Raw genomic sequence first — 13,027 nt, 5'->3', positions numbered from 1 at the left:
AGTGCAGTAACCAAGCTCTGATAATTCAGCTAACAGATGCCGGTGATGATGAGTCTAGAGAGCAAGGCCAATTGTACTCTCTCTGACTCCAGCTGCTGATGTCAAGCAGCATGATACAGGATTTGAACCAGTGATCCTCGGACCATGGTCATAGTGCTGCTAAAGCAATCAAAGAAAACTATGTGAACTTTAATAATTAGAGAATTAGGCAAAAATGATTTAATATCTTACTTGCTGGCATCTTTGTCCCTGGTGATTGTGCTCGCTGGCCAGCAGGTTGCACTGTCTGAATCTGTCCGTTCTCTAATCCCACGTTTTGCTTACTTGAAGAGTTTTCACTCGTAAGTGCCGATCCAGTCCCAAGCTTTTCAACCGGATTGGTTGCATGTGCAGGTTTCTTAGCAACAGGTGGTGGCACCTTGACTTGCTTTTTTGTTTCTAGTGACTTGGCTTGATCAGAAATCTGCATGAGCTCAGCTGCAAGGTTTTGCTTAAGGGAGGCTTGGACTTCTGGAGATGTAGGCGTCTCAATGACTACTTTCTTCGTACTCTTGGAGAAGATGAAACTGGCTGTGGAAGCAGGGGATTTTAGCAGGTCACTACTATCAGGTGATTTGGGGGATGGCACAAGCGCAGTATCATTGCTGCTGTTTGTGGTTGGCGTTGGCAAGCGCAGACTGAGCCTTGCTGGGACTCCGCTGGAGGACATTGCAGCCGTCTTCATGCGTATAGCCTCTTGAAGGCGCATGGAAGGACCTTGAGCCGCAGCTGGGGATGACTTCACTGATGGCTGCGTGGATTTTATGCAGGACTTCCGAATAGGTTTTTGTGGTGTTACCTGACTTAACATTCCCTGATCCTGACCTGGAGTATCCTCTGTTTCAGGTTTACCTTCCTGCAAGGGTGTGTTAACTTGGTCTTCAACATTTACTGAGCGGAGGCGCACCATCTGGAGTAAGGAAGGTGTTACAAGGGGGATGTTTGCATCTTCTTTTGGAATGGGGGCACTTTTATGCCTGGATAGAAGTTCTTTGCTCCGGATGTCTTTGCTTGTTGGACTTGGTTGTCTTCTGAAGCTAAGAGTAGACTGTTCTTCCATTGGAAGAGGAGGGGCAGTAGGCACTTCAGTAGCGAGTGCGGGAGCTTCAGAAGATGCCTGCTGTGATAGATGATTAACTGATGAGGGTACTGCATTTGGTTGATCCTCAAGAGGTTGAGAAGAGAGATCCTTATGCTTGAGAGGCTGCGACTGAGAGGAAATTTCAGGAGGATCAAGACAGACTTGTTGGGCATTCTCAGAGAACAGTGGTTTGACAGGTGACTGATCATTTGATTTGGTTTCTGACACCTCAACCCTTGGTTGTTCATTGAAAGTTTTCTCTACCACTGTTGAGCTCTGATCTTGCTCTGACTGACTGCCAATGTCTGGCACTGCAGAAGATTCCTCTGTAGCTGGAATGCCTCTCTGTTCAGTTGACTCCATATTGTTTTTTGGCATGTCTGAAAGTAATTCCTGCATGGGAGGTGGTGGAGGAGGAGGTGGAAAGTCTACCTCATCCTGTCCCTCAAATACCAAGTCAGCTGACACATCCATTGGTGGAGGTGGTGGAGGCCAAGCACACTCCAGAACTGGGTATTCTTTTTCCATACCCAGTTCTGCATTAGGAAGTTCTTCTTGGGGCAAAGGTGTGGACACTGATGAGGCTGGGGACCTTTTTGAAGGAGGTGGTGGAGGATGATAAGTAGGAGGTGGAGAGGGAGGTGGAGAGTGCCCATTGACTCTAGGGGCATCTATACTAGCATTCTCTTTGTGTCTACGAGTTGGAATCCCCTTGTCCGTACAGGGTTTCACTTTGGAATACTGGTCCTCTGTGCCATTTTCCTCTGTCTTTGGAGTCAAAGCATCATTGTCTAGCAAACTGCTAGTGTTCTGCTCATACTTCTCACTTTCCAGTTGCTGTGCTGGTGCCAGTATTTTTTCTGAATTTACTCCACTTTCCTGATCAACCTTTAGGTTTTCTGAAATGTTCTGCTCTTTTCCCTTAGCTACACAACTTACAGTTTCCTTCTCAAGACAACTTTCTTCTCCTTTTACATGTTTGCTTGGACTTTCCAAAAGCCCTAAGGCTAAATTCCCATCCAGAGCCACTATAGATGCATCGTTCTTCACTTCAGTGGTGACAACTTTAACTTTTGAATCTTCTGGTTCCTCAGTTGTTTTAATATCTACTGATCTCTCTCTGTCTAAAGACGTTTGGTCAGTGCAGTTTGTTGCGTCCTGATTTCTCTTTTCTAAAGAGGAGTCTTTGTGTTGTTTTTGGAGCCCGAATATCCTGTTGGGACATGGACTTGGGCCACACAAAAGTTCAACTGTACGTTTATTGTGTGCCCAGGTTTCAGGGGGTGGAGGACAAGGAGCCTTGACTCTAGGTGGAGGTGGAATGTTAAACAAGTCCCTGAGGGATGTCGATCCAGTTGCCTTGTTCGACTCTGCCAAGGCAGTTGGGGAAACCTTTGGTGGTTGTAATTGAGTGGTTTGGGTTTGGGAAGACAATGGAGCCGGATCTGTTGCAGCTGATGAAAGGGAGTTTGTTGATGAGGAGACTGACACCACAGGAGATGTTCGTGGACCTATCCTTTCTGGTTTGGGGGGCTTTTTCTTGTGCTTTCCAGGAGAGGTGGGATTGAAATCTTTCGAGGAATGAGTTGGTGTGCCACTTTGACTTGAGTATCCACTGGAAGGTGACACTGTCCTTTCAAATTTATTCTGTGGGGATGAGCTACCTGATCCAGTTTGTGCATCAGTGGAATCTTGATCAGGACTGTGTGGACTGAAGGTGAGGGATAAGTGAGAGTTATCCAAAAATGTTGTTACTGGAGAATTCGTAGAGATGGTTTCATGGTTGGTCGAAGTGACATCTCCGCTCATTTGCACATCACTGGATTGCAAACCATTCAAATCTTTCTTGTCATCCACTTTATTTGATCTTTGCTTCATCTTTTCCTGGTGCAAAGAGTATGTCCTTCTTGGCGGTGCTGGTGGTAGTTTAGCTTTCATTATAGAAAGACTACGCGAAAACTGACTGTTTTGGACACTTTCTCCAGGTTCAGATTGTTCCCCTTGCTCCAGTTTATGGCTGGCGGCTTTTGTGCTGGAACTTAAGCAGCTGGATGAGCTTTTAACACTTATCTGTTCATCGTGATTTAAATCTTCCTTCTTTCTCTCTGCTGCATGTGATGGAATTCTATTTCCTCTTGAGGAGTTGGAGACGAGAGTCTCAGATGATTGTGAATTGCTCCGTTTAGAGCTGTATGAAGATGGTCCATCATGGTTACCACCTCCTGAACGTGAAGAACCAGGACTTGCAGATGCTAGGCTGCTCTTGCTCACAGTACGCACACTTCGCCTGGTGTGGCTTCTGTCAATTTCTATGACATCTATCGCAGCAGGCAGCACTGCATTAGGGATGATGGTGGATAAATATGTAGCCTGTGGAGAAATAGACATCACGGGACCTTGTTCCTGCAACAAGGAGGACATTGTGGTCATCCCGGGTACAGCAAGGGACTTGGGCCTTTGCATAGGTGACATACGGGGCAAGTCATTTCCGTACATGACCTGTAGGTGGTGCCTGAGAAGTTGCTCATCTCTGGAGGCTTGAAGGGCTTCAATGTCTTGCAAATGTACATAAGCTCCCTCATGATTCGTTATTGGTGCTCCACCGTCAATTGTCGGGATTATGACAGTTCCAGCTGAATCTTCACCATTTGGAAGCTGCTGCAGTAGACCTCCTCTCCCCATACCTGTATTAAAAAGTGTTTTTTGTGTGCGATAAATATCATGTTGATTAGAAATCATGCTAGTTAATATTTGAAGATTTATTTACACTATATCTTAATCTATTTTATTACAAGTTGCATCAAATATTAGCATGTAAATGACCTACACAGCTCTCTCTGAACATGCTGTGGTATGCCCATAATGGTGGTTCTTCTTGTTCTTTTTCGGGTCTTGTCCGGCCTCTTCACAGTGTTCAAGGGTTTAAATGTTGAACCTGGGAAAATGAAGAATAAAAGAAGTTTGAGGAGTGTACCAAGTCCCGTGTAATTCGTAATAAAAGCTGTGATGTGATTCTTGAGTATTAAATCATGAGCTTGCTTTTGCTATCATTACTATTTTTATATTAAGATCACTTTCTTAAGATGAATACCAGCAAACTATGCTGGGTACGTCTAACTATTTACACTTGATCCATCATCTCAACTATAAAGTTCTTTATTTGCTGGATCGGGTGTGAATCTCTGACATGTAAAAAAAAGGCTTCTTGCAGAAGATACACAAAAAAACATGCAAACCTTATGGCTAAAATGAAAGATTCCAAATATAGAGAAATAAACAGAGAAAAGCTAAACAAACCAGATATTGTCTGTATTTAGATCACATTTTGCTTTAAACCAAGTTGTATAGCATTTTATTCCTCCCATCCTTATTTGCTATACCTTTGCATTAGGGATGTAGAAACATACTGATACAATATTATGTGTTGCAGTACTGTATCAATGATCAAAAACATAGTATTGATTTTTCAATAATATTTATAGTTATGTTTGAGTAAAATTAACACTGTTGCTTTATTTTTGTTATTTATTTTTTATTATATTTGTTATTTTTATACACGCCTACCAAATTCCAAATAAAAGTATTGTCATTTAGATCATTTACTTGCAGAAAAGGAGAAATGGCTGAAATAACAAATAAGATGCTGAGCTTTCAGACCTCAAATAATACAAAAAAAGTTCATATTCATAAAGTTTATTTATGTTTGGTGGAATAACCCTGGTTTTTAATTACAGTTTTCTTGCATCTTGGTGTGTTCTCCTCCATTAGTCTTACACACTGCTTTTGGATAACTTTAACTCAGTCCTGGTGCAAAAATTCAAGCAGTTCAGTTTGGTTTGATGGCTTATGATCATCCATCTTCCTCTTGATTATATTCCAGGTGTTTTCAATTTGGTAAAATCAAGGAAAAACATCATTAAGTGTTCTCTTATTTTTTTTTTAGAGCTATATATGGTGGTGTGTCTTTTACTTAAAAAATCTACAAAAAATCTTGGGGCCTCCTGCACTGAATGTGTGTGTAATGTAGATATGGATCTACCCAGACATTGCCTGTGACAATCATCACTACCCTCTGTGGCGTCTACTGCGTGTGGTAATGCCTTCCACAATGTATTCCTTGTACACACTATTTAGCCTCGCTCCAACACCAAGAATTCACGTTGCTTGGTAATGAGTACACAGGCTAGTGTTTAACCCCACTCACAAGATAACACCTCACAAATTAGCTGCAATATAAAGGTGTGAGTGTTCCCAAGCTATCACCTGTGGTAACACATCATGATTAATTCACATACTGATTAATACATGATACATACATAGTTAAAATCCCATGACTTTTGGCATGCCAGTGTATTTCGACTCGCAGCCCCACTGTGCATTAATTAGTATGCTGTACCTTGGCGTGTTAGCACAGGACGTGAGGACGCTGGAGGTCTACTGGACACTAAGGTGATGTTTGACGAGTGGTCTGCTGTGGGGTCCAAATCCAAACTTCCATCTCTTTCCTGCAAACTGACATCTTTTTCTTGTGTAGTATCTGAGGACTGCACCGAGAGCAACGCAGAAAAGACACAATAAATTAACTATTTTAGTCAAATACCACATGAATTATATTATTTTTGTTTCTGAGGAAGAGGAAGGGAACTTACGACAGTCTGGACATCCTTGAAGTCCACTCCATTGTTGTGCTCTGTGTTTATGAAATATGGAAAATATTAAAATATAGAAAATATTTAGCATAAAACGCCATACAGATGTGTAGAATGTCAGAAACAACATATATCATATCTGGATGATGCTCACCCTCCTGCTGTAGTATCTTCAGTCCTTCCTGGGCTTCAGTGTGCAGATCTTCCAGGTACTTTGGTCTGCTGCCCTCGATGAACACATTCTCCTGGTAGTGTTGAGAGGCTGTGTAATGCACCGTCAGCTTCCTCTGCTCATCTTGCTTCTGGCCAACTACAGAAAGAGAAAGTGATTTTTTAAAATGCAGTTAAATCATTTACATTAATCAAACAAAACACAGGCACAATGGCAATGAATGATAATCAGAATTTTTAGTTTAGATAAGCTGTATGTTCAGTAAAACTATATTTGTTTTTTATTACATTCAATGAAATCATATTTCCCTGTTAAATAATTTAATATTTACATATGCAACCTTTAGCAATGGCTAATCAGGTTGTACTTTGAAGCTTGATATGCTTGTCAAAGTTATGATCTCTAGAATTTGTTTTTGGCATTGTGTTTATTGATTTCTCGTTTTTATTTTTGTATACGGAGCTCTATCTAGAAGCTGTGATTGGCTGGGCAGTATCCGGCATGTGCTGAAAGTGAGCGTTGTGCTTGGCTCAGTTCATCGGTAGTCAACATCTTATCTAAAAGGGATTAGCTGTCCCATTTCCCCAATTACAGCTCCTTCCCTCCATTCCTCCTCCTCCTCTCCTCTCCTCTCCTCAATTCTTCCGGGGTAGGAGAGGATGGGGTAGGAAAGGAGGGGTAGCAAAAGTTTCTGGACGCAGCCAGGGAATTCTTAAACAGGTTTAAATAGCTTGATGGGCCATTCCACCAAATGAGTGCCATTTCTGTCTTTAAAATACATGTTATAATTAAGCATAGTGTCTTCTATATTGACCTAATTGCAAAAGTAAGATATGTAATTAAAAACATTAATAAAAACTATTTAGAACACTGAAAAAATTGCATTTGTTACCTGTCCCCATTCTCTCATTCAACTAGAAACTTTACCATGAAATATAATTATACATTTTTTTCATTGTTGTGTCACTCAAAATCCCATCTATGCTTTAAAAATATATTTTTCATACTAAATCCATAATTTTTAAGTTAAAATATACATTTTAATTGTGCCCCTGGATTTTACTCATTCCTGTTACGGTAACACATTATCCCATCTGAAACATCAAACATTCTACAAGTCACATCTACAACAGGAATTACATCAGCAGGTTCTTCTGAAGATCATGGGAAAACCAAAATTAAGTTCCATCATTTGTTTTTCTGTATATTTGATCTTATTTTAATGTATTGTAGTGATTTTTTGTCATTAATATCAATTATTTGAACATGCAGTCAACCATTTTAAAATAAAGAATTTCTTAAGAGAAAATCAAAGGAATTAGTGGGCTTGCTTTTAAACATGCTTTTTAAAAGTCAGATCAGTTTTGTAACCATCTTCAGATTAAAAACCTTGTAAAGTTAAAATTAAGTAAAATTAAGTAAAGCTGTATATATATATATATATATATATATATATATATATATATATATATATATATATATAAATAAATTTGGAAGAGCTACAAGAAGCAAATGGCACCCATTTGGTGGAATGGCTCTGATATTTTTAATGAAACTAAATGTATAATTAAAATGCATATATTATTAACGAACATCACACCAAAGTACAACAAAAATATTCCTCTATGTTTGTAATAATGTGTTATAATGGTATGACATTTAAACACACATATAGCATGTCATTTTGATATTGATCCAGATGTATGACTTGCCCATTCAACAAATCACACAACTCCTATTACTCATCCACCCTATTAAATTACTGTACGTACCGAGTCACGGCGTGTTTGCTTTCCTAGCAGCCTAACAGGTATAAGATCATTACAGTATTAGCGCACGTGAGAGAGAAAACTGACCTCAAACCCAACAAGCAACACTAATCTAATTTAGAAATCTGTAAGGGAATCTCCTGTTTGACTTTCAAATCAAATTAAAAATATATATTTATATGGTGAGCACATGCAATGGAGAGAGCAATTGAAATCTGACTTTGGCTTTAGCAAAAAATACATTATCCACACCACTGCTCAAACTGTTCTAAATAAAAAAAAAAAACTCTTTAAACATAAACTACAGAACAGAGTAGTTGACAAAGAACGTTTACTGTTGTTAACAGCTCTGTTCTGTCTTTGTAAAAATGCCACTCTTCCCTTGATTTCCCATATTGGCAGCTGCTAATGTTGGCAGTCAGTCAGACACTTGACAGATTGTAGATAAGATCTCAGCAGCAATATGTTAGAGGCCCTGACACTCACACCCAATAATCTCACGAGCTGCCCTGACCTTTAATGCCATCCAATACCAGATTACCCTTTACCTCGCCTTCTCTCCATTTAACATACAGGATAGCAACAACCTGAGGATAGCCTAATGCTGTAATTGTAAACTTTTACACACATGTTGGAAAGTTAAAAGAAACATTTTGACTTAATAATAACAATAATAATGTACAGTGGTGCTTGACAGTTTGCAAATCCTTTAGAGTTTTCTATATTTCTGCATAAATTCTACCTAAAAACTATACAAAATATTTGAGGACAAGCACATCAAACAAATATCCTAGATCTGGTCATTTATTTATTTATAATTCAATATTACATATCTACAAGTGGCAAAATAAGTGAACCTTTAAGATCAGCAGAAATTTTTTAAGTAGTTTATTTTGTTCCTATTTTTTTTTTATTATTATTGATTTATTATTTCTTTTTATTTTTTTATTCTAATGTTTTACATTTTGATTCATTGTGATATATTTTGATTATTAAGTTCTTAGTTCAATATTACTAATTTCTTATAATTCTGAGCATTTTATTTGACTTTTATTTTTACCTTTTTACTTATTTTATAAACTCTTTACATTTTATGTCAACTTTTTTATTTATGTAACATTTACTATTTTACATATAGATTTTATTCATATATATTAAATGTTGTTTTAAAATTGGTATTTCTTTTATTTATTATTTTTTACTATTTTATTTCTTTTTATTTCTAATTTCTTATTAAATGTTCTCAATCCCTTTGATGCTCTAAATGCTTGGCAACATTGTAAATGAGAGTCACCCTCAATGTTTTCCCGAGTGACAATAAAGGTTGATTCATTTAAAGGTGAAATTAGAGGCGGGAGTTTTCAATAAATGGGATGACGATCAAGTCTGAGAATCAAGAAGAGAGAGGTATCAAAATCTAATCTTTACATCACAAGATTGTGGAAATAGTAAGAAAGTGAGATTCCTAAAGAGCTCATAAGAAGAGTTGTTGATGCGCTTCAGATTGGAAAAAGGTTAAAAACGGACTCTGAAGAGTTTGAACTACACAAATTTACAAATGAAACAATGGAAGAGTGTCTGATCAACAAGGATCACTCCAAGAGCAAGGTATATAATAATAGTCTGCAAGGTCATAAAGGAACACGTAGTAACTTCTAAGCAACTGAAGTAATTTCTCATATTAGTCATTGTTCATGAGTTCACCATCAGGAAAAGACTGAACAACAATGGTGTGAATGACAGTTTTCTAAGGAGAAAGCAACTGCTCTCCAAAAAATGCGATTTTTGCTTTAAATATGAAGTGTTATGTTTTGATAAAAGAAAACACTACATTCCAGCATACAAATCCTTCTGCAAATACTATCTGTAAAACATGGTGGTGGAAGTATCATGATTTGGTGCTGTTTTGTTGCATCTGTGCCAGGATATAATTCAGAGTCCTGAATTATACCAGCAAGTCTGTAGGCTTTGGAGTCTTTGGTTACAAGTTAAAGTCGACTAATCTGGTGATTATTTATAATATTCGATTAGTCAGCGATTTTTCCTGCTATGTTTTCCATCTATAAAAACAATAGAAACAGCAGAACATGAGATTTAAATGCCATTTAAATGTCTGTATGTTGTTTAAACATGGAAAGTTTTGATATTTAGAAAGTAAATATGTAATCTGTTGTGTTTGGGCACTTTCGGAGACACAGACCAAGTTGAGTGTAACCTGTGTGTGTGAGCCCATTACTTTTCTCCCATTGCATTTCTATCCCCAGCACTTTGTGTAATTAATGAACAAAATTCGACAATGAAATTTGTAGTCAACAAATTTAAAATCATCAACATTGTCGATTATATCGTCTTATCTTGGCAGCATTATTAAAGTATCTGCATACTTTCATTAGAAGCGGTTTTCAAAAAATGTTTGGAAATATAGGGTATCAAATTCAGTGTATAAATCTGATGCTGTCATCAGATCAGACACTCATTGTCTATTTTTTTATGTTTATGAAAGTAACCTGGAAATCTGAGGTGAATCTCCTATATTGTATATGGGTGGTCCAGCCAACCCAGCAGTTGCTGTGATGCAGCACATGCTCATCTCTTTCAGGGAACAGCCTGGCAGACAGATACACTGTTCAGCATGGGGTGAGGTAAATCCTGGATTGGCTGAGAGCAGAGAAACATAACACGGCAGGTAGCCGTCTTATCTGGATTGGACAGACAAAACCTCCAGCTTTGATTTTAATATTTCTTGCTTCGGACTCTAAAATTCAGGTATTTAGAGAAAGATATTTATATATTTTTGTTTCTTTTGTTTTTTTTTATGCCTAACTTTGAAACTTTGAAAGACACTTTTAGAAAGTTGTGCCAAATTTAGAGCAAATCATTTGCAGTTTACATGTCACTGCGTTCTGCCTGCGCTGTAATGAGACAGCCAGTGGCCCCTGAGCTGTTAAAGTCAAAGAGTGTTGTGTCTGATTAGCACTGAGGCTGACTGTTAGTGGGACAATGGCGGAGAAACACGACACTTGAGGGTGACCTTTAGTTGCCTTTGGACACTGTCTGAGAAACAGTAAGAAACTTCATGCATTCTCCCCCTATCAGCTTCCTAATGTCCTCCTGAGAGCCTTAAAGTCTGGTGAAGGGAGAAACGCAGCTTGTGGAGGACATTAGAATGCCAACTTGATGAAAGAGTTTTGCCTAGAGAAGGACCTTCCTTTAAAGAAAGCCCATCAGCTCTTTATTAGCACTTCAAACCCCCTACCACGAATCGTCTTGTAAGCGTCTGGATTAGCGGGCGCCCGGTGGGGGTGTCGGTGACTTGGCTATGGGGACTGGGATTGTAAAAAAGAGTTATGATGCAGAGTTAATGTTGTGTACACTGACAGGTACACATTTTATGATATAATACTGAATGCAATTGACTCAACCCTTAAAGTAAGCTGAACATCAGTTCATTATTAGTTCTGCAACTGTTATGCACTATATGTCTTCTGCATATAAAAAAACACAGTTTCGAATTTAGATCTATTATCATTAACCCTGTACATTTAACAATGTCACAGGCACTAAAACAGAACCCTGGGGTAATCAACAAGATAAATCAATGCAAAATCAAGCTGTTGCAAACTAATTGACAACAGTGTCTGCATTAAGAATAATAACTTAATAAATAAGGATGCAGTATGGAAGGACAACAAGGATGGTTTGAGCAAAAAATCAAAAAAGAAAAAAAAAAACACTAAAACTAAAAAAATGTGTTTCTATTGAAACGTTTTAGCTCAGATTAGTAAAGTCAGAGAGGTAGAGGGTGACTGATTTAAAGATATTTTAGAACTGCACAATATTGGAAAAACTTGACACTGCAATATTCTGTAATGTCATCATAAAAAAATAAAATAGCACCCAAAAGAGAGTGTCCAATTGCACCTCGAGAGGAACACACAGGTTAAAAGTAACATGTAAGTAAATAATAAATAGTTTAGACCGATATGGGCAACAAAAAAATGAGCTACACAAACATATATTTCTGCGTAGAGAGCGATTCACACCAGATATCCCAAGAATATTGCTGATTTTAATACGTTTTGTGAAGAGGAGGAATGGTCCAAAATTCCTCCTGACCGTTGTGCAGTTCTGATCTGCCACTACAGTAAACGTTTGGTTGAGGTTTTTGATGCCAAAGGAGGGTCAACCAGTTTTTAAATCCAAAGGTTCACATACTTTTTCCACCCTGCACTGTGAATGTTGTGTTCAATAAAACCATGCAAACATATATGTTTTTTTGTGTGGTATTAGTTTAAGCAGACTGTGTTTGTCTATTGTTGTGACTTAGATGAAGATCAGAACACATTTAATGACCAATTTATGCAGAAATCCAAGGAATCCCAAAAGGTTCACATACTTTTTTGTAATTCTATGTGTAATGTCTCAGCATTGACATGTAGAGGTTCCTAAGGGTGTTTTTCGATCATCTATCCCATGCAGCTAAAATATTCTTATACAGTTTCTGCAGATTTGTGGTAGAAGTGTAGAGTTGATAGTCTGTCCAATAGCACCCCACACATTGTCGGTCTGGGAGAAGGTCTGGTAATGTGGTTGGCTGTAGCATCTATCATAGTATCTGTGTGTCTTCAAAGCAAACTCTTGGAACAGCAGCAGTATGTGGATGAGCATTATCCTGTTGGAATAGTGCACTGGAGTGTGCCTTTAGAAACGGTAGGGTCACTGGTTGCAGGACTTGCAATATAGGGCTGTCAGTTTACCTGTAATAAAGCCCAAAGATGATTTGGCATTGTGCGAAAATTGACCCTACACTATGATGACTGTGGCTTCTGGATGTGTGATGCTTAACAACAAACCATTCATCTTGGCATTGACCATGATGCCTCCACACACAGACAATATATATATATATTTTTTTCCTGTGTATTTCCTCTGTGTATCGAATATGGGACTACAATAAATTACAATGAGTAAATATAACCAGTGTCTGGTAGGTATTTCAGGAAAATAAAATCAGTACAAATGTTTCTTTTTGTACCAAGCAAACACGTACAGTATATTTAATCACGTAACATCGCACTTAATGTGATATGAATGCACTATACGCATATGTTGTGATAATAAGACTGAAATGATATATTGTGCAGCTCTAATTAAAGATTGCACTATTTAATCTTCACTTCTTTGTCCCCGTCTGATCAAAACTTAAGCAAAGTCGGCCTCGGCTAAGTCTTTCAAAGTCGTCTTATACTCAGCAGGGTGCAGCCTGGTCACAGACATATGGAGGAGGTCTGTTCCTCTCTCTCTCTCTCTCTCTCTC

The 13,027-nt window shown here is 38.2% G+C and overlaps 1 protein-coding gene across 4 annotated transcripts in view; it reads right to left on the bottom strand.

Moving 5' to 3' along the window:
* kiaa1522 (KIAA1522 ortholog) overlaps nt 1-13,027 on the bottom strand; it is an 84,004-nt gene that overhangs the window by 1,291 nt on the left and 69,686 nt on the right. For all 4 annotated transcript variants that reach the window (XM_022683194.2, XM_007249277.4, XM_007249279.4 and 1 more), the window contains 5 exons: nt 5,924-6,079; nt 5,770-5,810; nt 5,517-5,664; nt 3,948-4,055; nt 232-3,804 (listed from right to left, as the gene is read on the bottom strand). In XM_022683194.2, coding sequence (XP_022538915.2) covers nt 232-3,804; nt 3,948-4,055; nt 5,517-5,664; nt 5,770-5,810; nt 5,924-6,079 — 4,026 coding nt within the window. The remainder of the gene's footprint in view (nt 1-231; nt 3,805-3,947; nt 4,056-5,516; nt 5,665-5,769; nt 5,811-5,923; nt 6,080-13,027) is intronic.

This window comes from Astyanax mexicanus, chromosome 3 (assembly GCF_023375975.1).
Source record: "Astyanax mexicanus isolate ESR-SI-001 chromosome 3, AstMex3_surface, whole genome shotgun sequence".
Lineage (NCBI taxonomy): Eukaryota > Metazoa > Chordata > Actinopteri > Characiformes > Acestrorhamphidae > Astyanax > Astyanax mexicanus.
The sequence above is the reverse complement of the archived record's forward strand: the minus strand, read 5'-3'. Positions and strand labels throughout refer to the sequence as shown.